The sequence below is a fragment of the Trachemys scripta genome, chromosome 22, assembly GCF_013100865.1.
Source record: "Trachemys scripta elegans isolate TJP31775 chromosome 22, CAS_Tse_1.0, whole genome shotgun sequence".
In the NCBI taxonomy this organism is placed as follows: domain Eukaryota; kingdom Metazoa; phylum Chordata; order Testudines; family Emydidae; genus Trachemys; species Trachemys scripta.
In genome coordinates, this window is record NC_048319.1 from 5,219,938 (window position 1) to 5,247,118 (window position 27,181).

The window sequence follows — 27,181 nt, forward strand, 5'->3', positions numbered from 1 at the left end:
TTACCCTCTCCATAAAACCCGTTTGCTGCTGGGATGAAGGTGGAAGGAGATTTTCCATATCTTCCAGCTTTACTCAAAAATATAGTTTTGTGATTAAATTCCCTGTAGCTCTGTCAACTTAAATTCTGCAATTTTGTGCCTTGGGAGAGGATCCTGGCTAAAGCGAATCTTAATTCACTAAATAAAATCCTAATCCCAGGCTGACCGTTGCATTCAAAAAACAGCTCCGCGTGAAGGACAGATCAGGAGAGAAACTCATGGTGGACAGAGGTTCTTTCCACAAGCTTGGGGGCTGGAGGAGCTAGTGAGCAGATTCCCGAGTCAATCTGCATTTTCACCTCCCCCCCCCCACACACACACTTTAACTACCTGCAGAATCTGAAGGGGGTGGGTGGGAGGAGAAGTCTGCATTACTTTTATTCTAGTTAAAAATCTTGAACTTTGTACATTTTATTTACAGTTAATGTTACAGCTGCTGCTAGCGAAAGGAAACACTTAGAATTTGCATCACCTAAATCCCTGGACAACTGTCACCCTCAGATGTTGTAGGGGAAAGTTTGAGTAGGTCTCTGTTCCGTGCCTCACACCCACCCTGGGGAGAGAAGGGATCCTAAACTGGGCAGAAACTTTCCTAGCCTGAGACACCGGTTCTTAGTTCCTCATTGGATTCCATCTAGTTTCCCCAAACAGCTGTTTTAAATAGGGAAGAATTCTTCAGGCCGAGGCAGTGGGGAAAGAACTAAACCTGAACTTCCTCCTTGAGAAAAGCCAGTCCTGTCCTCACACCTGCAGTAATCAATATGTAACTGAAATCGTTTAAGTGAGATTCTCCTTTCCAGACCTGTCAGGAGCCTGATGTGGGAATCTCGAAGTTTGCCATGACCAAAGGACAGCAGCAGAATGGGAATTGAGTCCCAACTGCGATACGAAGGAATTAATATAAAACAAAGCGGTGAATGAGTTGGGCCCTGACCCACTTGGGGAGCGTTTCCTGGTTGCTGTGATCTGTGCTAAAGTAACAGGCCACTTCCCCAACCAGGAACCTCTGCACGTGCTCTCCAGGCTCTGGTTTGATTTAAGACGTGAAAGGAAACAGCAGCTGGTTTTCCAGGGTTGAGTTCAAAAGGAACCTGAACGGCCCGTGTCCCATTACCTGTCCTCGTTCTTCTCGACACTAGGCTTAACAGGCAGCATGCGGATGTTCTTGGTGGGCCCCAAGGCCACCACCAGCTCGCTCTTCCGCACCAGGGCCGCTCTCAGCTGATCCCTGATTGCCTGGATCCGTCCCTCCAGCTCCCTGAGCTCCTTCTCACTAGCATCCCACTCCTCCGGCTGGGGCACCCTGCCGTTTGTGCAGTGCCACACGGGCACCTCCCTCTCCTGCGCCGGCTCAGAGGGCGTCTGCTCCATGTTGAAATGCACCCGCTTGTCCTCTTTCCTGGTGGCCTTCCTGAGGTTATTCCAGCTTGGCTGGCTGGGATTTGGGGCTGGTGCCTCTTCGCTCTTCTGAATATTGCACCTTCAGAGTGAAACAGGCAGAGGGTGAGTCAAGCCTTCAGGGCCGAGTCTACCATCCCAGCTGACTAGACGGCTCCCCCCCCTCCGCATTGTCTGTGCCCTTCCTGAGAGAGAGGGTGGCAACAACTGGTCAAAGCAGGGTCCTCCCCCTAGAAGGGTTGGGTGATCCTCGTCTCTCCAATCTGGACATCCAAGACTATTTGCTGGTGGCCATCAAGGTTCCAGGGCGGGGCACCCTTCTCCCATCCAGCTACCCTAACACCTGTGGGAAGGCAGGGGGTGTTGGACCATTAGCCACCTGTTTGCACCGCTGCTTGGGGGCGAGAGCCCTCTCCTCTAAGCTACTGCCGCAGCTGGACAGCAGGAGCTGCCGAACCTGCGGTGAAGACTCAGGCCGGCGGCGGAGGTGGAACGGGGCTTTGCCCCGTTAGTACCTTTTCTCAAGTCTCAGCTTTTGGTTTTTCTGCTCCTCGAAGCCCACGTTCAGCGCCCGGTGGATTTTCTGTGAAGTGCAAAGGCGGAGAGGAATCAGCCCCACGGGGAAAGGGCTGGGGGGATGTTAGGACAGGGCTCTGCCTTTTCAGGGTTACTTGAACTTTGATTCAGTGCCTTGGAGAGTGGCTTTCCAGGGCTCCTGCAGATGGAGAATTATGGGCTGGGGGGGAGTCCCAACATCTGCTGGGTGTAGGCAGCGGGGAAGAGGACAGTGTGGGACCGGGCCAGGGGCAGAGGAGGGGAATCTTTAGGGCAATATCTATGCCAGAAGATGCCCTGTAGGGGCTTTGTCTGGGCCCCATGTTATGGGTGGCAGTGCTGTGTCCCACGCTGGAGAAAAGAAAGCTGCCCAGGGGCGTTCTGGGCCATGACTGGGCTTGTAGATCCTACACTAATACAAATAATTACTAGCAATAAATACGCAGACCCCAGCACCACTGCTCTTGGGCAGGGAAGGGGCATCCTGAAGCACGGAGCTGGTGGGGACCACGAGGCCCTGGTGGAGGCAGCAGGAGGTGCTGCCCAGACAGCTGCCAAACCCAGCCCAGCGGGGGGGCAGGCCGTTTAAGGAAAGCGGGGCTGGGGTCCAGCTGCTCTCACCTGGCTGGTGTGCAGCCAGTAGTTGAATTTCTTCTTCCTCTTGATGCGGGGCAGGATGAGGTGGTAGAAGACGTGCTCGCCCAGGGAGGTGAGCAAGGAGCCGCAGAGCCCGACACACAGCAGCACGAAGAGCCCGGAGAAGTGATAGATGCCCATCTGCAGCGTCTGGAAGGGAAAGGGGGCGGGGGGAGGATTAGCCTAGGCTGAGTGGGTCAGTGCCCCCTCCGCCTGCCACACAAGGCTCCAGTGGCAGCCTGGATCCCACCACGTCTCCGCCCCGCAGAGCCCACCGGGCCGCCCTCACCTCGGTGACGGCCAAGACCCGCTTGCCGCAGGGCACCATCTTGTACCACTTGTCGTGCAGCAGGTCCATGAAGCCGGCCGACTTGTAGCGGCTGATGAACTCGGAGAGGTTGGAGGTCAGGGGCGAGTTCTGGGGGAGCCCAATTCCATAGCCTAGTGGGGGGAGAGAGAGAGAAGTACCATCCCGGGGGTGGACAGGGAGCCAGCAGCCCTGGGCATCACATCCTTTCCTGTCGCCTTTGTGGCTCTTCCCACCCTGGCTAGAGGATGCTCTTCAGGGCAGTGAGCGTACAGCACCGAGCGCAGCAGGGCTCTGATCTCATCCGGGCCGCAAGGTGCTACCACAATACAAATAATCAGGGCCGGTGCTACCATTAAGGCAAACTAGGCGGTTGCCTAGGGTGCCAAGATTTGGGGGTGCCAGAAAGCGGTGCCCCCAATTTTTTTTTACAGCGTTCCTACACTCACCCCCTGCCCCCAAGCACGCGGTCACTGCTCCACTTCTCCCGCCTCCCAGGCTTGCGGCGCCAATCAGCTGATTGGCGCCGCAAGCCTGGGAGGGGAGGAGAATTAGAGCGGGGGTGGCGTGCTTGGGGAGGAGGCGGAGCAGAGGTGAGGGGGGGGGGGGGGCCGGCGGGGGGGGGGGCGCCGCGGGGGGGGGGGGGGGGGGCAGGGAGGGCGCAAGGTGGAAGTTTCGCCTAGGGCGCAAAACTTCCTTGCACCGGCCCTGCAAATAATGAATAAAAGCCCTGAGCTCCTGCCCCCTCTAGCCCCGTCACTGCAGCAGCCGAGCCTCAATGGGGTGACAAGCCCTCCTGAAAGCTGGAGGAACTTGGGCAAGGTAACAGAGCTGGCCTATGAACCTGGACCGCCTGGGCCGGGGGGTTTTCTCAGGGCTCTAAAGCCACACCGTGCCCCTTGGTCTGCCTGCTGCTACACAGCCCAGTGTGGTTTAGTGCAGGGGGGGGCTGCTCCCCCCTATGCCCTGCACATCTGAGGTAAGTTGTTCTCATCATAAGACAGGTTGGCCCCATTGCCATAAATCCGTCTGGTCTCCCCAGTAGAAAAACCCATGAGCTTTGCTCCTAGTGGTGTGGCCATTGAGAGCTGTCGTGGGCCCTGTGACACGCAGCAGCCTGCCTTGCCTTGCAGGGGCCCGCTGGCTCATTCCCCGCGGATGGGTCTGCCTTCGCTTCCCCATTTCCCTTTCTAGTCACAGCTCGGCAGGCGAGAGCGCGGGGGCTTCATTTAACTTCCCTCTCGGCTCCGGGGCAGCAGCCTGGTTAATGAGGGGAGATCAGCCGGCAGCCCTGCTGCACAGGGACGAGAGGCGGAGGCTGTGGGAGATTAGAGGAGGTGGAAGGGATCGGGGTGGGGGAGAAAAGAAGGCAAGCAGCACCTGGAGGCTTTGCTCACCCTTAGCCAAACCAGGATCATGGTAGGCCAAACCCTCATGCTCCAGGGCACAGGCTCACTGTCCAGGGCAGGGTCAGGAAGGACGATGAACATCCTAGGAGACCAGGCCAGATGGGCTACTGGGGTCTCCAGCTGTTGCATAGCTAGCACACAGCTGGACCTAGGTGAGGGGCTGCACCACACCAGGGCTCCTCTGCTTTGCTGGTCCCTTGCTCTGGATGCGCGCCCCTCGGAGAGCCTGGTGAAGGGCGACACGGACCCACCGCTGCTGCAAGCAGAGCCTGTCTGCGCTGCGGGTCCCTGGGGCACGTAGGCTGTGGACTCGCCAGGGAGCGAAGCTCAGGCTGCGGGGGCGAGGGGGACGTCTCTCTGAAGGAGACAATGGCTTTGTGCGGCTTATGCAGGGGAGCACTCACTGCTGGCTGGAAGGCACTGGAAGCTACAGCCCCTCGGCCTGGGGTCAGTGTCATTTTAGATCTGCGCTGGGTAGTGAGGCGGATCCGGCCACTAGACTAAGGAGCCTTTCCCCTGTAGGTCCCCAGTTTAGCTCCAGCTGTGACCAAAGTTCAGGAGCTGTCTGCGGTGGGGGGGGCCCATAAGCAAAATGAATCTAGCAACAGGCAGCACCCACTGCCCTAGGGGGCAGCCGGAGCAGAGACCCGCCACGCTGAGCCATTTTAACACAGATCAGCACTGCACTAAAGCCACCCGTCGCCTACCGCTGCGCCCCAGTCCCACGCAAGCGATGCCCCTTCTCCCGGGGCAGGGCACCGGTGCCTTCAGCAGCTCGGGCCGTGGGCCAAGGGGAACCGGCCCCAGGCAGCAGCTCACCTTCAATAGCAAACGGCTTCCCCACGGTGAGGAGCTTGCAGTCCGAGTCGATGGTGACCTCGTAATCCAGAAGGGACTTGTCCATGATGAACGCGTTGAGCGTGGGGGGCTCGGTCCTGGCAAAGGGAGCACAGGGGAGAGGCTGATTGGCTGGATTCGCCCTCCCCTGCCCCAAGAAGTGGCTGGCGGGTTAATTACAAAAGAGGATAGTGCAGGAGCGCTGGCTGTGGGGGGAGCTCCCGCCTACACCAGACTCTCCCAGCAGGGGGCGCTGTGGGAGCACCTCTTGCCTACTCCAGCCCAGCCTCTTCCAGCAGGGGGCGCTGTGGGGAGCGGGGCAGGAGCACTGGCTGTGGGGGCACCTCCCGCCTACTCCAGCCTCTCCCAGCAGGGGGCGCTGTGGGGAGCAGGGCAGAATTTCTGGCTGTGGGGGCACCTCCCGCCTACTTTAGCCCAGCCTCTTCCAGCAGGGGGCGCTGTAGGAAGTGGGGCAGAGATACTGGCTGTGGGGGGGGGCACTTCCGCCTACCTCAGCCCAGCCTCTCCCAACAGGGGGTGCTGTGGGGAGCAGGGCAGGATTTCTGGCTGTTGGGGCACCTCCCGTCTACTCCAGCCCAGCCTCTGCCAACAGGGGGCGCTATGGAGACTGGTGCAACGCACTGAGGGGAGGTAGCCCCCTCCCCCCCCCAGTTTCTTTACAGTACCGGCCAGTTCATCGCGAATGAGCCAGCGGCACACGCCCGCCTTCCCCCACATATTGCACCTGCCCCTGCTGGGGCTGCCCCCTTACTTGAGCATGGTGACCCCGGCGGGGGTGGTGGGGACGCTGTGGCGCCTCATGTACTCGTGCATTTCGGGGAAGCTCTTCTTGATGTACTCCTCGGCGCTGCTCTCCCACACGGTGCCGAAGCGGAAGCCCTGCGAGGGATGGTGCAGCTGCAAAGAGGACCAGGCGGGTGGCTTGCAAATACCAAGAGGGGAGCCGGGGAGGGGTTGGGGTCAAAGCAGTGAACCCCGAGCCCATCCGCCTGTCCCTTCTAACCCGGAGTCGCTGGCTGTACATGCCGGGCTCCATTCCCCACCACCCAGAGGCAGCAAGTAAGTTATTTCTTGGGCGGGGGCATATGCCAGTCCCCCCCCCGCCGCCCCCGGCCGGGGAGTCTCTCCGCTCTTAGCTACACAGCGCAGGGGCCAGCGCCAGCACACGTTGATTTCTCGGGGGCCGCCCTGCACGCTGCCATACAGGAACAGACACTCCGTGCGCCAGGGGGCAGCACCGGGCTAAATTTGAGCGGGGGTGTAACCATGCAGCCAGAGCCATGCGCTGGACGGCTCTGGCATCAGCCGTACTGATTTAGTATGGAACTATGAGCAAATGCAAAAACCGGTAGGGTTTGCGCCTCCCCTAATTGGCACCACTGCTCCCACCGGAATGCAGCCACCTCTGGGGAGAGGCTGCAGGTCCGGCTCCAGGGTTTTGGCCGCCCCAAGCAGCCAAAAAAAAAAAAAAAAAAAGCCGCGATCGCGATCTGCGGTGGCAATTCGGCGGGAGGTCCTTCGCTCCGAGCAGGAGTGAGGGACCGTCCGCCGAACAGCTGGACCTGCCGCCCCTCTCCGAAGAGGCTGCCCCAAGCACCTGCTTGCCAGGCTGGTGCCTGGAGCCGGCCCTGGGTGGAGGTATTTCTCTGCAAACAGCAGCGGTTCAGGACAGGAGGGGAGGAAGCATGCTGCATCTAGCTTGAACTGCAAGGGAGGCAGAATTATCCCAACTGGAATCTGGCCAGGATTCGGGGTGAACCCCCCCCCCCACCTCATAGAAAAAGGACCCTGGGGTTTTGAGGTTGCAAGCAGACAGGACCTTGGATTTAAATCTCATTCAAAAGCCAGCACCAGCACTGCAGGGCCAATGGCTCTGAGGGAAGAGCGCCCCCTACTGAACCATCCACTGCATTTTACACCCCCTGTCGCTCCCAGAACCAGCACCAGGCGGGAGCCAGTTGGGAAAACGGGGTGCGTGCGGCCAGTGGCTCGACTGGCAAAGCTCCAGGCGACAGCCTGACATAACGATGGGTTGGGAACGGCGTGGACGAGTTTAGAAAGGCCTGGCGCTAACACCGCTCTTCGGCTGGAGTCGGCAAAGTGACTGGTAGGGGGCGCTCTCCCCTTGGAGTCGGGCCTGACCCCAAGGCCCCAGCATGGTGCTAAGGGCTCTGGGCTGCTGCAGTGGCCACCATCCAAAGGAAACCGGGATGCAGAGGAAACCAGCAGGAGAGGGGAGGGAAAACGGCAACTTCCCCCGACACCTCGGTCCCTCCCGCCTCCGAGGCAGCGCAACGGCCCTCCCACCTTGGGGTCGTGGATCCCCGAGAGCTCCTCGAAGGTCTTCTCCCCCACCATGACGGCAGCCAGGTTGGCCGTGTAGCTGGAGAGCACTAAGAGGCAGAAGATGGCCCAGAGGTTCATGAGGAAGCGGCCGGTGTAGCACTTAGGCGTCTTGCTGGAGACGGTGCGCCCGAAGAGGATGGCGTAGCAGAGGTTGAGGGCCGAGGAGTAGGAGAAGATCTTCATGCGGTTGCGCCCGTGCGGGGTCATGCCATAGGGGCTCTTCCACTCGTAGAGGGTCAGGAAGAGCGCCGTCAGGTGCAGGGCCACAAAGATCCCCACCCACATGGTCCAGTGCAGGGGCCACATGAAGGCGCCGATGGGCGAGGCTGTGTCCTTGGTCCTCACTAGGATGCCCAGGCTGGTGGAGAAGAAGGGGCTGGTGAAGTCGATGACCTTGCTCCTGGCCGAGTTGATGCTGAAGGAGGTGACGGCCATGTGGGCCGTGCCGCTGAGCAGGTCCCCCACCAGCCCCGTCCACTGCCCGTTTTTCCAGGCCCCGTACTTGCCGTCCCCGACGATGTAGAGGTCGAAATCGAAAGGCAGGTCCTCAGCCAGCTTCTCCAGCAGGTCTATGCAGTAGCCGTAGCAGCACTTCTTGTACTCCAGGGGCACTGAGCCGTTCTCGGCATTGAGCGCCTCGAAGAGGGCCTCCAGCACGGCCGAGTCATTGGTGTGGGGGTCCAGGCACAGCAGCCCGGCCGGGCAGCTCCCGTCCTCGTCCACCTCCCGCGTGAAGACAAACGGGTGCTCCACCAGCGTCACCACCCGCAGCTTCACCCGTGAGAAGCCGCCCCCGCCGCCCGGGCTCTTGTGCTGCAGTTGGGTCTGCCAGAACCCTTCCTCCACCTCCAGCTTGCCGTCCTGCCAGCTGCCCACCGTCACCCAGGTGGGCTCCCCCAGGGAGTCGCGCAGCAGGCTCCAGATCCTATAGCGGTGCTCGGTGTGCACCAGCGACGTATTCCGCACAGACACCCGCCCCGTCCGCCCGTGGAACGACGTGTTGGCCAAGAACCTGGCGGAGGGGAGAGAGGAAGCATTGAGCACCTGACATCCCCGGGGTGGGGAGCTGAGCACAGAGCGACAGCGAGGGGGCCGGGAGGGAGCCGGAGACAGGGTCTGGCCACCGGGAGCCCAGCACACAAGGGGCCCCGGGCTGGGACGGTGGCAGGGGGGAGCTGATCTATTGCACAGGCCATCAGGCAGGTCGGGGCAGGAGGTGGAATTGACGAGTGTTCGGAGACCTGGGGGGCTGGAGGGAACACAGCAGTGGAAATACTGGGATTTTCGCCCTTTTCTGCACCGATCTCCCCCATCTAGCTGGGCTCCGGCCAGGATCTGTCCCCCCCAGTGAACAACAGGGGAAGGGCAGGGTGGTCACAACCCCCAGGTTGAGAACCCCCTGCTCTTCAGGGCCCTCAAGAGGCTGCTCCAAGCCCCAAGGACCTGACCTGGGGGGGCCTCCCCCAGCCTGGTTCCACTCACTAAATCAAGGAGTTTGCTTCAGTCGATGTTTTTTTGAGAGCAGAGGTTGCTCCGTGCTGGGCAGTTGCTTGGGGACTGGCTGAATGGAGGGTGTTAGAAGGGCAGGGGCACTCACAGAGGTGGGGTGGGGGCTGGGGCTGGGGGCTGGGAATCTTCAGCAGCAATGTCTTGTGCCCTGGATAAAGGGTCTGATTATTACCAGATCGGCCGGACAGGCGGGGAAACTCAGGGCCTCCCAGGTACATGTCAGCACATGTGCAAGGAGGAGCGGTGTTGATGTGTGTGCTGGGCCGTGTGTGCACATGCATAGCATCGTGTGTCAGACTGGACATGCAACCATGCAGGGCAGTGTGTGTGTGCATAGCATCACGTGTCAGACTGGACATGTGCCCATGCAGGGCAGTGTGTGTATGTGTGCATAGCATTGCGTGTCAGACTGGACATGTGACCGTGCAGGGCAATGTGTGTGTGTGTGTGCATAGCATCCCATGTCAGACTGGACATGCAACCATGCAGAACAATGTGTGTGTGCATATCTTTGCATGGCAGACTGGACAGGTGACCATGTGTGTGTCGCCGTGCATGTCTGAGCGCCTGGGCCTCTGGGTGTGGCAGGTGAGCATGGGCCCATGTGTGTCAGTGCTAACATGGGTTCATGTCAGAATGCACATGCACAGGGGATTGCAGGGGCGTGTGCGGGCAGGGGGTGTGAATTGCATCTTCCATCCAAGGCTGCCAAAGCATCCCATAAAACAACCCTCTGCCCCACTGAGCCTGCCTCTCCCTCTGGCATCAGCTCCATTCTCCTCGGCTCTCCTTTTCCTTCCATCTCTAACTCGCCTTTCCTCTGCTCCCCTCCCACTCCCTCTCCCGGGCCTTGGAACAGCCTCATTAAGACACTAGTAGCGTCTCCAGAACGAGCCCAAGTTGCCAGAGAGGCCCCGAGGAGGGGGCAGCACTTCGCTGCATTTCTAAAGCAGTTGGACCATTAGTGATGCTGGTAGCTGTAATTAACGGGAATCAAATGCCATGCTCCAGGGCCTGGGCCAATTGCTGGGAGGGTCAGGAAGGGATCCAGCCCACGCTGCCCACACACTGCCTTCTGCCGGGCTGTCGGGACCTTAGCAAAATTCATATTTCTATAACAGCAGCTTTCTGGTGACGTTACTCAGAGATTTAAAGAGACAAAGTCCCTTTCCCAGACAGCTTCTGCACAGACACAGCCTCTGGCAGGAAATCTCCCAAGAGGCAGCATGACCTAGTGGTCAGAGCACAGGCTGGAGTCAGGAGACTAGTCCCAGCTCAGCCACCGCTTTGCTGTATTGACCCTGGGCAAGTGACTTTTGGTGCCTCAGTTTCCCCATCTGTATAACAATAAATAATTCCCTTCACCCCTCCCCCGACAGAGGGATTGCAAGGTATTAACATAACAACGCCAACTGCTTCATTCCCAAAGATCACAAAGCACTTTACAAAGAAGGGCAGTATTGTGAGCCCCATCATACAGCTGGGGAAATTGAGGCACGTAGAGGGGAAGTGACTTGCCCAAGGTCACCCAGCTGGTCAGCGGCAGAGTCGGGAATAGAAGGGAGGTCTCCTGATTCCCAGTCCAGTGCTCTTTCCACTGCCTCCCTATTATGACCCAGTCTGACAAACCTTAGATTTTTAAGGGACCATTATGACCATCTAGGGCTGAGCTCCTGCAGAGCAGAGGCCGGAGAATTTCACCCAAAGGAAAAACTGAGGCACAGGGAAGGGAAGTGGCATGCCCCGGGGTCACCCAGCAGGTCAGCATTAAGACCTGAGACAAAACCCAGTTCTCGCAGTCCGGCACCCTGGACCACCCCAAGACATTAAACAGGGAGACCCCGGTTCTTGCACTAAAAATCAAATGCAGAGGAAGGCCAACCAGTAGGGGGCATCGGAGGGTGTGGGAGGACCGGCTGGGCATTGCTGCCGGCTGGCAACCTCCCTCTGCGCCCAGCCCGCCATGGCAGAAAGTGTCTCTGGCTGTCTGAATGTTCAAAGAGAAGCAGATGCCCCAGCAGGGAGCAGCGGCTGGGCGAGACAGACACTGGGCCACGTGCTAGGAGTCGCTGACGGGGCTGGCTCCAAGCTTACCTGGAGAGGTAGTGCCCAGAGGACTCCGAGCCTTCCACGTGCTTGTCGTTGCAGTTCACCATGCTCTGGATGAGGGTGAGGTCGGGCCGGATGTACATGGCGCTGGAGATGGCCCGGGATACCAACTCCACCGCGTCCTGGATGAATTGCTCCAACGTGGGGCTGTTGACCTCCCCATAAGCCAGGAGGCCCAGGGGCAGCCCCTCCGTCTGCAGCTCGTCCACGTTCAACGGGTGCCCCAGCATCCAGTGAAAGTCCTGCAGCATCAGGCCGGACGCCGAGGCCGCCCTGAACACCAGCCGTGAGAGGCGGGCGTCACAGCCAAAGAGCAGCACCGGGCCGGCCTGCTCCTTGAGCTCCTCCAAGTGCTGGCGGAGGTAGCGGGCGGCGCCCGGCTCGTCCAGGTAGCTCAGGTCCAGGATGGTTCTCAGGAAGAGGTCGGTGTTGCTGGTCCAGAAATCCAGGAAGCCAGAAACGTCCCAGGCGTGGCACAGCACCAGGGTGATCTCGTGCCAGTCGTTGGTCTGCAAGATGCTGTCCAGCACGTCCATCAGGGTCTCCATGGGGCTCTTCCGGTCCATGAGCAGGTGGAAGGGATTCTGCAAGCCCAGAGATGACGAGTGAGATTTACTTATTGGTCTTTATATTAGTGGCAGCTGAAATTGGGGCCCCCACTGCGCTAGGCGCTGTACGTACCTATAAAATATGGCTGTACTGTAATCAGGGGGTGCGACAGTGGCTCATGTGGACACACCAGAAACTCAGTGTCATCTAGAGGCATTTCTCCTCCTCTGTCCGTCTACTGAACTTCCCTCCCAAAGATCTCAGAGCTTCCCTCTTGGCCATTAGGTAAGGGAGACATGGGGATCGTTTCCTCCCACCACTAAAGTGCAGCTACCTCAGGAGTGGAACACAGCAGCTGTTTAACAGCTGCCCAGAACGGCTGCCCCGCCGGTTAGGACAGGAAGGGCCAAACTGAGATGAAGTTACAAGAGGAACTTTAGGGAGGCAGCGTTTAATGACCGAGGGAACTGGGGTCACCATGCTAAAAAGGACCAGGGTATGCCCAGTGCCCCCTCATGCCGCATGAGGGTACTGCGGGCACTCATGCAGCCTGGACCTCTTGTCCCACCTGCTCATGATGGTGAATTGAGCCTTACCACAGGAGTAGGAGGGTGCCTCTGTCTCCAAACGGGGTGGATAAGTTATTTCCAATTGATGGGGGAGGGAAGGCTCCTGTGAATTCACCGGGGGGCGGGGGGGTCTGGTGTGTCGACTGGCTATTTTGGGGCATGGAGGGCATTGGTCTCTGCTGGGCTCTGTCCCATTATCCTATGGCCTCTGGACCGGTGGCTTTGCGTGCATTTAAATCTAAAACGACACCCGGGAATAAAACCCGCCACAGCGCAGGGTCTGCTTCCTCTCGGAGACCGCCTATCCCAAGCTCCTGCCTGCACCTGGGACCCTGCCTGGGCTGATCATAAACGACGCTGCTGCAGCCAGCCCTGACTCACGCCCAAAATAAAACTCCGGTCAATTCACAGAGGAAATGGACAAGGAGGCGAGTGGCCAAGAGAGGGCACCAAATCCAAGAGATCAGAGGGAAGGCTTCAAAGAGGAGAAACAGTTCCTCAGGGGTTCTGGCTCTGCTCCCAGTCACACTAAAGGGGTGTGGGTGGAGGGGGTGTCGCACACTTTGCTGGATAGTTGGGCACCGTCATCAAAGTGGGAGCTGTGCAAGGAGGACCTCTCACGTGTCCATAGAGTGTTTGAGCATATGCTGAGATGCAGCTGCCTCTGGGGTGGAACTCGGCTGCTGTTTAACAGCAGACAGCAACACTGCATAAGCATTTAGGGCAGGAAGGGAAGGATCCAGCATCCAATTAAAACTGCCGAGGGGAAGTTAGGGGGGTAGAATGGAAATACCTAATGCGGCACGGACCCAGAGCAGCAATCTCTTTCTCTCTCTCTCACACACACACACACCATTATCCAGATCCCTTCATAAAAAGTTTTAAAGAAAATTCTAATTTCATCACTTCCTGTGCGGGGTAAATTCAGCCGGGAGCACTGGGCAGGATGTTAACTTCATCCCCTTACACAGATCAGGGAGCTTCACCCTGGGAAGCGGTGGAAGCTGAGCTGTAAATGCACCCTCACACTGAATGATCATTAACTATTTAATGATCATGGCTCTGTTGTGCCAGGATTTAAGAACATAAGGAATGGTCAGACTGGGTCAGACCAATGGTCCATCTAGCCCAGTATCCTGTCTGCCGACAAAAAGCAACAGAGGGTCCTGTGGCACCTTTAGGACTAACAGAAGTATTGGGAGCATAAGCTTTCGTGGGTAAGAACCTCACTTCTTCAGATGCAAGTCTGCCGACAGTGGCCAATGCCAGGTGCCCCAGAGGGAATAAACAGAACAGGCAATCATTGAATGATCCATCCTCTGTCGCCCATTCCCAACTTCTGGCAGTCAGAGGTTAGGGACACCCAGCGCATGGAGTTGTCTTGGCTAACAGTCATTGATGGACCTATCCTCCGTGATTGTTCAGACAGGCCCAGAAGAGCTTAGAATCTAAATCACCAAGATAAAGGAAAGATCATCCCTACTTTACAGATGGAGAAACTGAGGCACAGAGCGGTCAAGTGACTTGTCCTAAGCCAGGCAGGGAGTCGATGGCAGAGGAAGGACTCAATCCCACAGCCATGGAGGCCCAGCCCAGCAATCAATCCACAAGACCTGCTTTCCTCTTGCTCTTTATCCATCCATGTTCACACCCCTTAGAGAGGCATGACTGGAATGCAACAGAACATGGTAATTTAAAGACTCAAATCTGCAAGGCACTAAGTGCCCCTACTTCCAGTGGAGCTCCAAGTGATTCTGAGATGTTCTTTGGTCAAACCCATCCATAGCTCATACCCACAATATAAGGGAAGGGGAGGAGAAAAAACTTCTCTCTCGTGGCATATTGGAAATGATGTTAAAATTACAAGCTATCCCTTTAGGTGTTGGGGATTTCCTGGTTCTGCTTGTAGGCTAGGGGCCTCTGTAGGAAAGCATGCCAGCTTGGTTCCAGCAATTAGTCTGCAGAGAGACAGCCTAGAGTGAGGTGGGGTGAGCTGTGCTGCTCTGTTTTTAGGGAGCAGCCTGCTTTGTCTCTCTCTGTTTTTAAGTTATTTTGTGTTATTGTTCTGAATTTTAAGAACTACAGTCTTGCGATGTTGCAACCTTCCAGCAAGAGAATTGTATGGTTTTATGGAACTTCTCTGCGTCTGTGCTGGGAACATAACAGCATTGAACTACACCTCCATTTACACCTTTAGACACAAGGCAGAAGGGAGCCAGCTGTCGAGACTGCTCTCCTTCAGAAGCTAGTAGTCTGGTCTCAGTCTCTGAACAGGAACTAGCACTGATGTCAAGCCTGCTGCACGGGAGGAAGAGATCAGTAAAGAAACGGTAAGAAAGAAAGCAGCCAGATCCAATAATTAGGGATTATTCCCACTGATAGTGAAGTAACCAGAGCTTGGTGTGGTTGGTACATTTCACTCCAGCTCATACCCATTCTCTCTATAGATACCCACATAGGCAGTGGAGAGATTATGTGGCTAGAGCAGGAGGATGGTACCAGGACTCCTGGGTTCCATTCCCAACTCTAGGAGGAGAGGCCCTGGAGGTTTTTCGCCTTCCTCCGCAGCATGGGGCAGGGGTCACTAGCTGGAGGATTCTCTGCTACTTGAAGCCTCTAAACCACAGGATTTGGGGACTTCAACAGCAGAGTCAAGGGAAAGGGTTGGGACGGCTTTGTGGCCTGCATCATGTGGGAGGTCAGACTAGATGATCATAATGGTCCCTTCTGACCTTAAAGTCTATGAGTCTATGAGGAATCTAGTGATTAGAGAAAGGGGAGTAGGCACCAGAACATCTTGATTCTGTTCTCAGTTCCAGGAGGAGAGTAAAGTCTAGTGGTTAGAGTGGGGTGGGAGGATCAGGCATCAGGACTCCTGGGTCCTGTTCCCAGCTCTGCCCACAGCTTGTGGTGTGACCTTGAGAAAGCATTCCAACCTCTCTTCGATCCTCAGTTTGTAGGGATAATACTGCATCAGCATCTCACAGGACTGCTGGGAAGCCTAACGTGAAGGTGGCAAAGCAAAGCTCTTAGAGTTCCTCGAAGGAAGAGGGCGGAATATTTGTGTAAGCAAGAGGCCAGCCTGGTCAGCCGTGGGAGCTTGGTTTGCCTTTACAAGGTACCGCCAATGCTCTCTGTACTGCACAGCCATACAGGAATATGGTGCTGCCCCAGCTAGCCTGGGTCTAAGCGATTAGAGCAGGGGGTTGGGCAGCAGGACCCCTGGGTCCGATCCCTGGCTGTGCCATGCCCCAGAGAATTTACAATCTAAATTAAGTACAATATGGACAGGAAGATACATACAGGGGGGGTCTAGGATTTTGTTCATAACTATATCTATGGAGAAGCAGTGTGGTTTACAGGCCCAGGACTCAAGATCATATCATAGAATCTCAGGGGTGGAAGGGACCTCAAGAGGTATCTAGTCCAACCCCCTGCTCAAAGCAGGGCCAATCCCCATTTTTTTTTTTTTTGCCCCAGATCCCTAAATGGCCCCCGTCAAGGATTGAACTCACAACCCTGGGTTTAGTGGGCCAATGCTCAAACCACTGAGCTATCCCTCCCGCCGTGAACAGTGTGTGTTAGGTTATCATCCGAGACTTGCAACGCCGGCTACAGAAGTGCCATGCAAATGCCTGTTCTCGCTTTCTGGTGACATTGTAAACAAGACAAGGGCAGCATTATCTCCTTGCACATCATTCTGTAATATCTCAGTAAACACCATAAACAAAGCCTCGTGGAAGCTTCCAACAGCAGCAGGGTTTGCTTTGCAAGTTATCCTTATCGACAAGCATATTGATTCAAACATGTAATGGTTAAAGTGAGGTTTGCCTGGGTTCTATCCCCAGCTCTACCTGCTGTGTGACCTGAGATAAGTTTCGTAGTCTTTCATGCCTCAGTTTCCCCTCTCTCTTTGTCCGTCGCATCTATTTAGACTGTAAGCTCTTCTGGAGCACAGACTGTCTCTCACTGCACATCTAGATCTCCAACAGCCAGTGATGGGACAGTGGGGAGGACTTTGAGTTACTCCAGAGAATTCTTTCCCAGGTGTCTGGCTGCTGGGTCTCACCGACATGCTCGGGGTCTAACTGATCCCCAGATTTGGGACTGGGAAGGAATTTCCCCCCGGATCAGATTGGCAGAGACCAGGGGGAGGTTTCACCTTCCGCTGCAGCATGGGACACGGGTCGCTTGCAGGTTTAAACTAGTGCAAATGGTGGATTCTCTGCAACTTGAAGGCTTTAAACCGTGATTTGAACGTCAGGGACTCAGCCAGAGGTCAGGGGTCTATTTCAGGAGTGGGTGGGTGAGGTTCTGGGATGTGCAGGAGGTCAGACTAGAGGATCGTGATGGTCCCTTCTGGCCTTTAAGTCGATACAGCATGTAGCAGCACTAGGGTGACCAGACAGCAAATGTGAAAAATTGGGACAGGGGGTGGGGGTAATAGGAGCCTATATAAGAAAAAGACCCAAAAATCGAGACTGTCCCTATAAAATCAGGACATCTGGTCACCCTAAGCAGCACCTCTGGGCTCGAGTGTAATAGAAATAAATAAATATCCCGATAGTTCCCAGAGCTCAGCTGTCCTATATGCATAAATAGTAACATCAACTCCATGCAAAGAAATATTAGACCCTGTCCAAATCGACATGCATCAATTGGCTTCCTCTTGGGTCCTGGGTCACTTTTTACCCTCCCTGTGTGTTGCATCCCCGTCAGCCCACAGAGGCTGCAGGAAAAGGTTTCCGAATCAAGGGAATGCCAGGGCATTAATAAAGCAGCGATGCTTAAAGCAACCAGCAGAGTCATTCCTGTAGCATTAATAAAATTCACACACACCCCCACCTCCTCTGCTTTACAAAGCCTTGTGTGTGATGGAAATAATTCACCATAATAAAAGCGAGAGAACAGTGGGCATGGGAGGCAGGCAAAGATGAGGGATGAGATAGGGGAGAGCTGAGTGGCGGGTCTGTTTCTTGTTGTGATGCGTTATCGCAGGGTATGGTCTGGCTATGGCTTCACTCTGAAATAGATTCCTCCTGAGAGCACAAACTCTGCTGTTTGCAGGGTAACTGACCGACTTTACATACAGCTCCTGTGGAGATGCAGCCACCTCTGGGGTGGGAAGCAGCAGCCAGCACACAACACTGGGGACATTTAGGACAAGGGCATAATCTTACAAAGAGCGCCTGGGGATCGGTGGTTAAGGTCTCATCTGAAAGGCCCTTGGATGGTCAGTACAGATATCTACAGCCCTGCTGGGATCTGCCTGCTGACCGGGGCAATAGATTTTATACTACAAACATCAGCATGTTATCTAAACACCTTCCTCACTTGAACCTGCCTCGTGGCAAGAAGCCTGGAACACGGTGCTTCTTCGTGTTACATAAACTCACACCCAGCACTAAAGCCACGAGGATCAGGAACTCACGTGCCCTAAAGTGAACTTCTCCTTCGCACGGGGGGCGTTTTCCTCCAGAACCCTGCTCCCTGCCCCCTCTCGCTACTGCAATTAATACTGCTCTCCCGCATGTGCCTGGGGGTGGTGGGGAAGGACCTGGGAAGGAGGCTGGCCTGGCTTGCGAATAAAGTGACCCCGAACTATAAATATTTCCCCTGATCGATGGGTCTGAACTTGGCTGTGATTAAACCTCAAAACCACTGGGACCTTCTAGGTGGCTGAAGTATTGACCAGCCCGTCTGAGTCATTCCAGAGACAGGATCGAGCTGGGGCAAGGCTCCAGGCGGGAAGGAAGCGCAAGGTAGCCAGGAGAACAGAACGCAGAGCCTCCAGGGGACCCCTCCAGGCCCTCCCCAGCCTCCCTGCCCACCCAGACACGCTCCAGGGTGGCAGGCCCTCCCCAGCCTCCCTGCCCACCCAGCCACGCTCCAGGGTGGCAGGCCCAAGGGAAGAGGCTTCCAGTTGCAAGTGCGGATTTGCAGCCAGGAGTCTCTTCTGCTCCTTTGCATACAGAGCAGATCCCCCCCCCCCTAAAATAGGGTTCTCCCCCCGCTGCAGCGCTGCAGGTGGACCCCCCGGAATGCCCCCCCCCCCCCCCGCTTACAGACAACCAGGGCTCATGCTGGGGAGGAGAAAAAGGTCCAACTGTAGCTTGCACTGGGAGTTGGAGGGGCTGGATTCATTGGGCAAGGAGCCCCCCGCCCCCCAAAAATCCTCTTCCTGCCAGCAGGGGAATTACTACAGGAGAAGGGGGGTGTCCCCCCCCCAGCTGGCCTAGCCCTTGTGTGGCCAAGGAGCCCCCCCAGCTGCAGAGCGCCCAGGGATCGGACCAGGCTGGGTTGGACCAGCCAGACCCCCCCACTTGTTGCCCAGCCGAAGCTGCTCCGGGGGGCAGGGGCGCAGCGACTCCCCCTTACCTGGGTGCGGAAGGGCAGCGGCTGCTCCAGCCCCACGACGCTGAGGAAGGGGATCTCCAGGAAGGCGGAGAGGAACTCCAGCTGGAGCAGCTCCTCCCGGGACCGGGGGAAGGCCAGCACGGCCGCCACCTTTTGCACCACCAGCGCCTGGCACAGCCAGCGAGCCAGGGACGCCGGGTCCCGCTCCCGGGGAGCCCCCGGCACGAGCTCCAAGCTCAGGTTATAGGGGAACCAGGTGGCCCGGCTCGCCCTGGCCAGGGCGCTGCGCACCCGGCTCTGCGCTCCCCCCGGGGGCAGCAGCGCGCCCAGGCGCACCGTGTGCCCGACCCTGGCGAGGATGTGGCAGGGCTGGGGGTGCCCCTGGCAGGGCGCCGGCAGGAGGCTGCCCGCCACCCCCACGCACAGCCAGAGCGCCCGCAGAAACTCCATCGGAAAGTTTGGGCGCCCCCCGGTGCCCCCCTGGCCCTGGGTGGGCGGCCGGCGGGGGGGCTAGGGTGGGGGAGAGGAGGCGGCGGGCGCTGGGGAGGAAGGAGTCCTGGGTGCCGGAGGAGGAGGAGGAGAGGGGGCATGAGGAAGGCTGGGAGAGCGGAGGAGCTGCTGGGATCTCCAGGCAGGGCTGCCATGGAGCGTCTCCGGCAGCAGGGGCAGCAGAGGCACCAGGAGACAGACAGCAGCTTGCATTGGCTGGAGGGGGGGCAGAGATTAGGGCAGGGGGTGGGGATGGAGGGAGGGGGGCAATCATAGCAAGGCAGGGGAAGGGGGTTGAAGATGCCAGGGGAGCTGGCTGCTGGAGGCAGGAGAGGCCGAAGGGAATCCAGTGGCGAAGGGAGGCTGGCAGAAAAATGCCCCCTGCCCTCGTCTGGCCCAAGTGCCCTCCTGGAGATGCCCCCCCCCCCACACACACACACAGTGTGGAGCCTGGCTTTGCCAAGGGGTGGTGCGCAAATGCCAACGATCCTTAGCACCCTTTGCCGGGCACCGCTGGCCACTAGCAAATGTCTCAGTGAAGTTCAGAGGCCAGGCTGGCAAAGGGTGAGGGGATGGGGGGGAATTATTTAGTCTCTGGCCCCTGGTGGGATTTGTTTGGAGAAACCTACAATAATAATAATAATTAATAACCCGTCTGCTTCTTCCTCTAGGCTTATCATTTTGTAACAGGAGAATGCGGATCCAATGAAAACTAAGGGCCAGATGCGGCCCCCAGGTTCCTAAAGGAGAGGCAGTCTTGTTGAGTGCTTAGAGCCAATAGGAAACCCGTGTCCTAGTCCCGACCCTGCCACTGATGCACTGTGGCACTAGCCCCCGCCTCTGGGCCTCGGTTTCCCCATTTGGAAAAGGAAGACGATGGTACAGCCCCACCTTCCCGACCTGCTTTGAGAGCGACGGGTCTCAGGGTTATGGAGCTGCCCTCTGGGTTCCCATGTGTTACACGGAAGGCTGAGACCCCCTGGGCACTAGTGAGGCAAAGTCCACTCGCCTTTTAAGTAAAATCTCCCACAGCTGGTGCAGCTTCCCCTGTGGTAGCAATGGCAGGGGAACGAGCATAGACAGGGCACAGGCATTTTCACCAGCGTGTCCCCTTGCCCTGCTCAGAGCAGCCTGCCGGTAAGATTGTGTCCGTTTAACTCTTACGTCTTAAAAAATGCTAACAAATCCGTAGGCACCTAGGACGTCCCAGCTCTCCCTGTGCTGCTGACCAGGGCCAGCTGGGATGGAACCCACAGCCTTCTAGGCACAGGGCCTAGGACTTGAGCCAAAGGAGAATCTCTGTTAGCAGGGCGGTGTCTATGACACACAGGCGAACAGTTCAGATTTCATCCACTAGTGGGCAATATTGCACACAGCAACACTAGCTAGCTCCTTGCAGCATTTATCATTGAGAGAGAGCGAGGGGATGCGTGGTGCTTACAAGCTTTCTGCCTTCATGAACCCGAGTATTTATCAATCAGGAAAAACCAACCAACCCTGGCCTTCTTTGAGTCCTATTGGACCCAGAGCCTTTGGTTTGATTTCCTTGGGACCTATTGAGGACTGGCACCTTCCTCTACATTTTATTTGGAAATCATTCAGTGAGTGGTGCAGTTACCTCCAAGTACGCGCTGCCCCTTCGTTGTACTCACATCACCTTGTATAACACACGGGGCTCACCATGCAACCCCCTCAGCCCCATGCAACCCCCTCAGCCCCAGCACAGTGTGAAGACATGCTCCCCCAGCCCACGCCGAGCTACACAACTCACAAACCACGTACGCATGCACTGCATGACTCACATCACCCAAACCCCGCACAACCCAAAGCGCACGCGCACACTTTAACACAACCCAGCGCACCCGCTCCTTCCCCGGGCGTCCGCCCACTCATCTGGCACAACCCACTCCACCTCCTGCCATGCAACACAAACCTTCCATGACTGCACACGCCTCACACGCTGGCCAACCCTTGACACACTCCACTGTCCACGACTCTCAGTCACGCCCCTGGGCAATCCATATGGCAACACACACCGAACCCTGCACAACCCACAGTGCATGCGTGACCTCAGCCCAGCCCCATAGCAAACCCGCCCGGCTCGCACGCACACGTACCAGCACAGCTCCCTTTGTCTCGCCAGGTCCAGAGGTGCTGCAGTAGGGGTCACTCTTTCACACTTCATTAGGCATTCCCTTGGCCTTCACTGTGATAATACCCAGCCTGGGAAAGGGGCTGAAGGAGATTCAGACCATAAATCCAGAGAAATTCCAGGAGAATTGTCACTGTCTTTTAATAAGCAGAGCCCTCCCCAGCCTGCCCGTCATCTCCTCCACTGCCTTTCCCAGCTGTGCCGGCAGCGTGTGTGACCTGCATGGCAACATGGGGCCTTTTCGATAGGCACGGACTTGGCGAACATCTTGGGAAGGCCTGGAACTCAAGTCTCCTAGATGCCAGTTCAGTGCCCTAGCCCCTGGACAGCCCTGCTGCCCCAGTGATGGATGACCCCATGTCTATTCAGCTCTGGATTTAATGGAGGAGAAAAGGGAGGAATAAACTTGTGCAGGTGACCCCCGAGGATACAGCCTAGTGTTTTACCGCTGCCGGCAACTTACATTTCTGGTGCATCATCCCACGCTCGCCTGTGACGATATACAGTTGTCATTTCAGCCATGGCTGCAGTGCAGCCACCTCTGGGGTGAAACCCTGCGGCTGCTTAACAGCGCACAGTGCCACTACATAGCTGTTTAAGCCAGGAAGGGAATATCTTCTCCTGCTGCGATTGCCAGGCGCGGGGGAAGGGGGATCTTTAGGACACGCAAGCTAATCCCCCTGCTCTTGAGAGACGTGCTATGGGATCACTTCTGTAGCCCAGCTGAATGACGACACCCTCAGCCCTACACGGGGGTTAGCACTCAGAGGGGAGCGCAGAGCCCGCACACCTCTCCGCAGCACCGTGTGGTCTCCCCTCCCACGGGGCAAGACGAGGCCAAATGCCGCTTATCTCAGGAGGAAATCTAAGAGGATTCCCGGTAGCCGCGGCATGATAATACTGAGCTAATAAATGGCTAATACAATTAAAATAACCCAGGCATTAGCCAGCCAGACGGCTGTGGCACGGGGACCTTCAGATGGCGAATAGGGCACAGGCAGGAGGCCAGGGCCACCCAGTTCAGTCTGGCTCAGGGCATTCTCTGGGCACGGCCCCTGCTGAGCCCGCACTCACCCCTTGTGGTTCAAACCACTAATTCTCGCTGCCTGCCAGGACCTCCCTGTTATTAACCTTAAAGCACCAAGGACAAGCGTGCCTGCCGCTCAGATTTCTTTCACGGGGATCGGCCCCTCTGATATAACCCTGGCACCTTCCTACGAAGGCCAGAACGCTGCTCACGCTGCCTTTGGCAGGCCACTCTCAAAAGCTAGCACCATATCCGGAGAGGATGGACAGGAGACAATGGAATCAGCTGATCACCTACCCAGCCGGCTGTATCGAGATCATAGCAAGAGACCAGGCAGTGGCCGTGTGTGTCCTTGGGAGATGAGCGACATGTGGCCAAGGGGGGATGGATTTTCTGGTTCACCAATCTGCATTTCTGATGAGGTCCCCTCACCCCCCAAAGACAAACACCAGCTGCCAGCAGAAAGGGAAGAAAATCTATTAAATTAATAACCAAAAAAACCCCCCAAACCAGCCAAGTAGCAGCTGGTGAAAAATATTGATCATCAGAGAAATGTAATGAGTGAACGCGAACGAATTCCTCCCGGGCGTGATAGTGGGGGAGATCAAAAGGGAGAGCAGGAGAAGAAAACCTTTTGAAGGCCTAAGGAGACCAGCCCAGGCAGTGTCACACGGGACCAGTTAACCAGCTGGGAGCTGGTCCCTCCCCCACAAATGGATATAAAGCAACTGATAATGAGATTAACAATCCAAGGGGCAGCGTGGCCAGTTCTCCCTTCTCGGCGCATGGTTTTTTGAGTGAAGGATGGAGCGGCTTGGCAGGGGGACCTGGCAGGAGCACGGGAGCTGAATTGAAGGCGTGGGCAGCCACTCAAAATGCATCTCTGGCTCCTCTCAACCTGCCGCTCAAGGCTAGGAGGGGATGGCTGGGCAGGCTAAGCTAAGTCTGCAGTGGCTACACGCTCACAGGTCCAGCTCTCAGCCATGGTTAACACAGCGATCGATGGGCGCACGATACCATCACTTCCATTCACACGAGACCCTTAATAGCTATGGGCGGTTCTGGGGCCCCACGGCTCCTCTGGACTGTAGCGGGAGCTGTGAGTGCTCAAATCCTTGGACAAATCAAACCCACGGCTGCCGCCTCTTCTGCAGAGGCTCAGGGGCACAGCAAAGCTCGATGCCAGAGCATTCCTGCGCCAAAAGCACAGGCCCCCTCCCACTTTACCTAAATGAGAATCCCCATTTGCTGTTAGCAGTATAGGGCTTATGACACACAGTTGAGCCCTTCTGATTCCATCCAGCAGAGGGTAGCTGGGTGCATGCTTTTGTGTGTGCATGCACACACACACACACACACACACACACACTCTCTCTCTCTCTCTCTCTCTACATCTTCCAGCCTAGACTCTACATTTTTGACCCTTACTGTGTCCAAGGAGGGCCCAAAACAAAACCTTCCATCCCTTTTAATTTTTTAAGGTTAAAAATGTTTCCCTGATTTCCCCTCCCACTTCATTAAAAAACAATTGACGTGTCTGTAAGCCCATGGGATTCTTTGTTTGTTTTTTGGCAAAGACAGGCAGCTGGAAATGACCCTTGCTCTGTGCTCTGCCCTTGTCCATTTCACCTTCCAGAGCGTCTTTGACTGTCACGTTGCATCATGCTGTTCCGCTGTAATTCCTGGAGACAGATGGGGGAGCGGGGGAAAGGAGGGGGCGACCACAGAGCCGGCATGGTACCAATATTAATGTGTTGCCACCGGGAAGCCCGGCGCTACCGAAGCGGCTCATACGGTAGGTGCCAACTGAGGACACAATTAAAGCTGCTGGGATTCGACACCTGCCGTCACAGCGGAGGACACAGCGGATTCCAGCCAAATTCTCCCGAAACAGGAATTTTGGCTTCAGCAGACCGGGAGCGTTAGCCCCCGCCTGGCCCTTTAAATCATCCGGCTCCCGTGCTGTTCTGACCCAGGCCTTCTTGTACAAGGGAGAGATTCAATTCCTGTTCTCCTGCCGACCTTTTTTGGGCGGGTGGGGAGGGAGGTTGAACCTAGCTAGTTATTGGGCAGCAAGTGGAAATGCCGGAAAGCGACGACATCGCACTAGCGATGGCCGTGTTTGGGTTTCCGTATCCCTTTTCGGGTCGTTAACCAGTGGGCAATAACTTTTCCTCTCCCCACGCCATCCCCAAGGCGAGGAGTTTACAGCCCCGTGAACGGACTGACTCTCTCTCTCTGCCCAACTGGCAGGCAGCTCACTCGCCCTTACGTACCCCCCCCCAGCCCAATAGAGCAGAGTGCCGTGCTCGTCTTTAGGGCCTTCCAGCTGAGCAGCTGAAGGGCTTGTTTTTACCGGCATTAGTCAGTCATAAAACACCAGCTCACCCTGGTCTGTAAGGCTTAGACCTGCTTCCCAGGTGGGGGAAACTGAGGCTCAGAGAGAGGAAGCTACTTGTCCAAGGTCACTCAATGGGTCAGCAGTAGAGCCAGGAATTGAGACTTCCAGACGTCTGCTCCAGTCACTGTGCCATACTTCCCTCCCTGATCTGGGAATAGAACCCAGGCGTCCTGGTGCACCATTCCCGTCTCTAACCACCAGGCCACACTCCCCACCCAGATCTGGGAATGGATCCCAGGCGTCCTGGTGCACCATCCCCGTCTCTAACCCACTCCCTGCTTAGATCAGGGAATGGAACCCAGGCATCCTGGTGCACCATCCCTGTCTCTAACCACCAGGCCATACTCCCCTCCCTGATCAGGGAATGGAACCCAGGCGTCCTGGTGCACCATCCCCGTCTCTAACCACCAGGCCATACTCCCCTCCCTGATCAGGGAATGGAACCCAGGCATCCTGGTGCACCATCCCCGTCTCTAACCACCTGGCCACACTCCCTCCCCTATGGAGTCTATCTGGCCTGGCTGTCCGGAGACACTGCACACACTATATGAAGGCAGGAGGGGCGTGTTAGTCAGCAGGGGGAGAGGCACAGAAGGGGACTGTTTCTTTACACTAGTAGCGATGGCCCCTGAGCAGAGATTGGGAATTTACCCCCAAAAACCAGGCTCCTTATCAGAGTGGGTCTTGCTCAGGCTCTGCTGAGATCCTGACCATTTCTTCTAGCTCCGACCGTGAAAGGTTTCAAGTCACTGGGATTAGGAGCAACCCCACACAGTCTCCAGCACAGCCGCATCCCCTCCGAGGGCAAGGGGCAGCCCAGGACACCACCGCCCGGGTCATTCGAAACAGAGTTGAACCAGTTCTCTGGCCTGCGTTATGCAGGAGCTCAGACTGGATGATCACAGTCGTCCCTTCTGGCCTGAGAGTCTATGAATTCAGCCCCTGCGGAGCAGGGACGAACGGGCCGGGCTGGGTGACCGAGGCTACTGAGAACATATGCCCTGCGCCTGGGTGCAGGCGAGTAGGAAGAGACGGGAGATCCCTCCAGGAACACAGAGAGGCCCTGCAGGAGAAGACGGCTCCGTGGCTCTCCGCGGCCTCAGCAACGTTGCTGGCGTATCTGGGACAGTCTTTCCAGGCCCGTGCTCGGCCTTCTGAGCTGAAGGTGCAGCGCGGTGGGACAACTGGAGCCTGGCCATAAGCAGGTGCTGCTCAAGAAGCAACAGGGCCTAGTGGATTGGGACTCAGGCGACCTGGGCTCTGCTACTGAAAATGCTAGGTGACCTTGGGCACCTCCCTTTCCCTTCCCATCTGATCTATTTAAATGGCAAACCTGTAGGACCAGGGGCTCTCTCTTACTGTGTCTGTGCAGCGCCTAACACAATGGGGCCCGATCTTAGCAGATGCAGCTGTACTACAAATAACTGCTATCTTCAGGCATTGCACTGGTATTCCAAGCTGCATTAAGCCCCTTGTTTTAGAGCCTTCTAGCAAGACAACATCCTCCCCTAACCGCTTGCTTTCCTGCGGCCACAAAATTGATCCAGAGAGAAATGGATTTCCCCATAGTCCTCCCCCCACCACCGCCCTATGGCTGAATGGTGCCGCTCTGGCTTTTTACAGGAGCGCTGCAAAACAAAAGTAGATTGTGCTGCTCTTAGCTACATAAAATTTAACTTCCTCTTGGATCAGCGGCTGATCAACGAGCTGGATTATACCAGACCGGACAGAATAATGCAGCTGGGTTTCCCCTTCATCGACTCTGGCCCAGCATCAGTGCCAGTTAGTTAAAGTCTCTAATGCATACAGGCAAGACTCAGAGCTCTTCCCTGATCACCGGACCCCTTCCTCCGCCCTCCTGCAGCCCCACCTCCCCCCTGCACGGGGCTGGCATCTCCGCTCACCCCCCGCACTGCACCCCACTTCTTCGCAAGAGCAACCGGGACAAGTGCCCACTTTTATCCAAAAAGTCAGGACAGCTGGGACAAGGCTTAAAAAAGGGGACTGTCCTGGCCAAAATGGGACGTACGGTCACCCTGCCCACCTGGGCAGGTAGCCAGGTGGGAACCTGTGACAAACAGCTGCTGCCCCTGTTCTGGTCTCAAACTGCACCACTGCATGAAGAGAGATTCCAGGGGGCATTATCCGTTCAGCCACCTGAAATCAGAGGAGGTGGCTACAACTTGTTTTCCCATTGCACGGAGAGAAGCAGGGCAGAGAACAGAACCTGGGAGCCTGGACTCCGCAGTTCTGTTCTCAGCGCAGTGCCCAATAGCGGGCGAGGTTTGACAAGTCACTTTGTTGCTCCTTTGTGCCTCAGTTTCCCCCCTCTATACAATGGGGACAGCACTGCCCTCATGCATGGGGCCTTGGCGGGTTTAAATGATGCTTGTCGAGCTCGGAGAGCCCAGGGTGAAGGGGAATAGATAGAAGGGTGCCTAGGATGATATTCTAGAAAGGATGGCTGGTCT

The 27,181-nt window shown here is 56.7% G+C and overlaps 1 protein-coding gene across 1 annotated transcript; it reads right to left on the reverse strand.

The window, feature by feature from the left end:
* Positions 1-409: 409 nt before the first annotated feature.
* On the reverse strand, positions 410-19,091 carry GRIN3B (glutamate ionotropic receptor NMDA type subunit 3B). Its single transcript, XM_034755641.1, has 9 exons — positions 18,663-19,091; positions 11,152-11,750; positions 7,510-8,560; positions 5,954-6,099; positions 5,164-5,279; positions 2,918-3,069; positions 2,614-2,778; positions 1,953-2,020; positions 410-1,519 (listed from the first exon to the last, which is right to left on the reverse strand). The coding sequence occupies exons 1-9, from the start codon at positions 19,089-19,091 to the stop codon at positions 1,150-1,152; spliced, it is 3,096 nt and encodes a 1,031-aa protein (XP_034611532.1). The 3' UTR covers positions 410-1,149.
* Between the last annotated feature and the right edge of the window lie 8,090 nt (positions 19,092-27,181).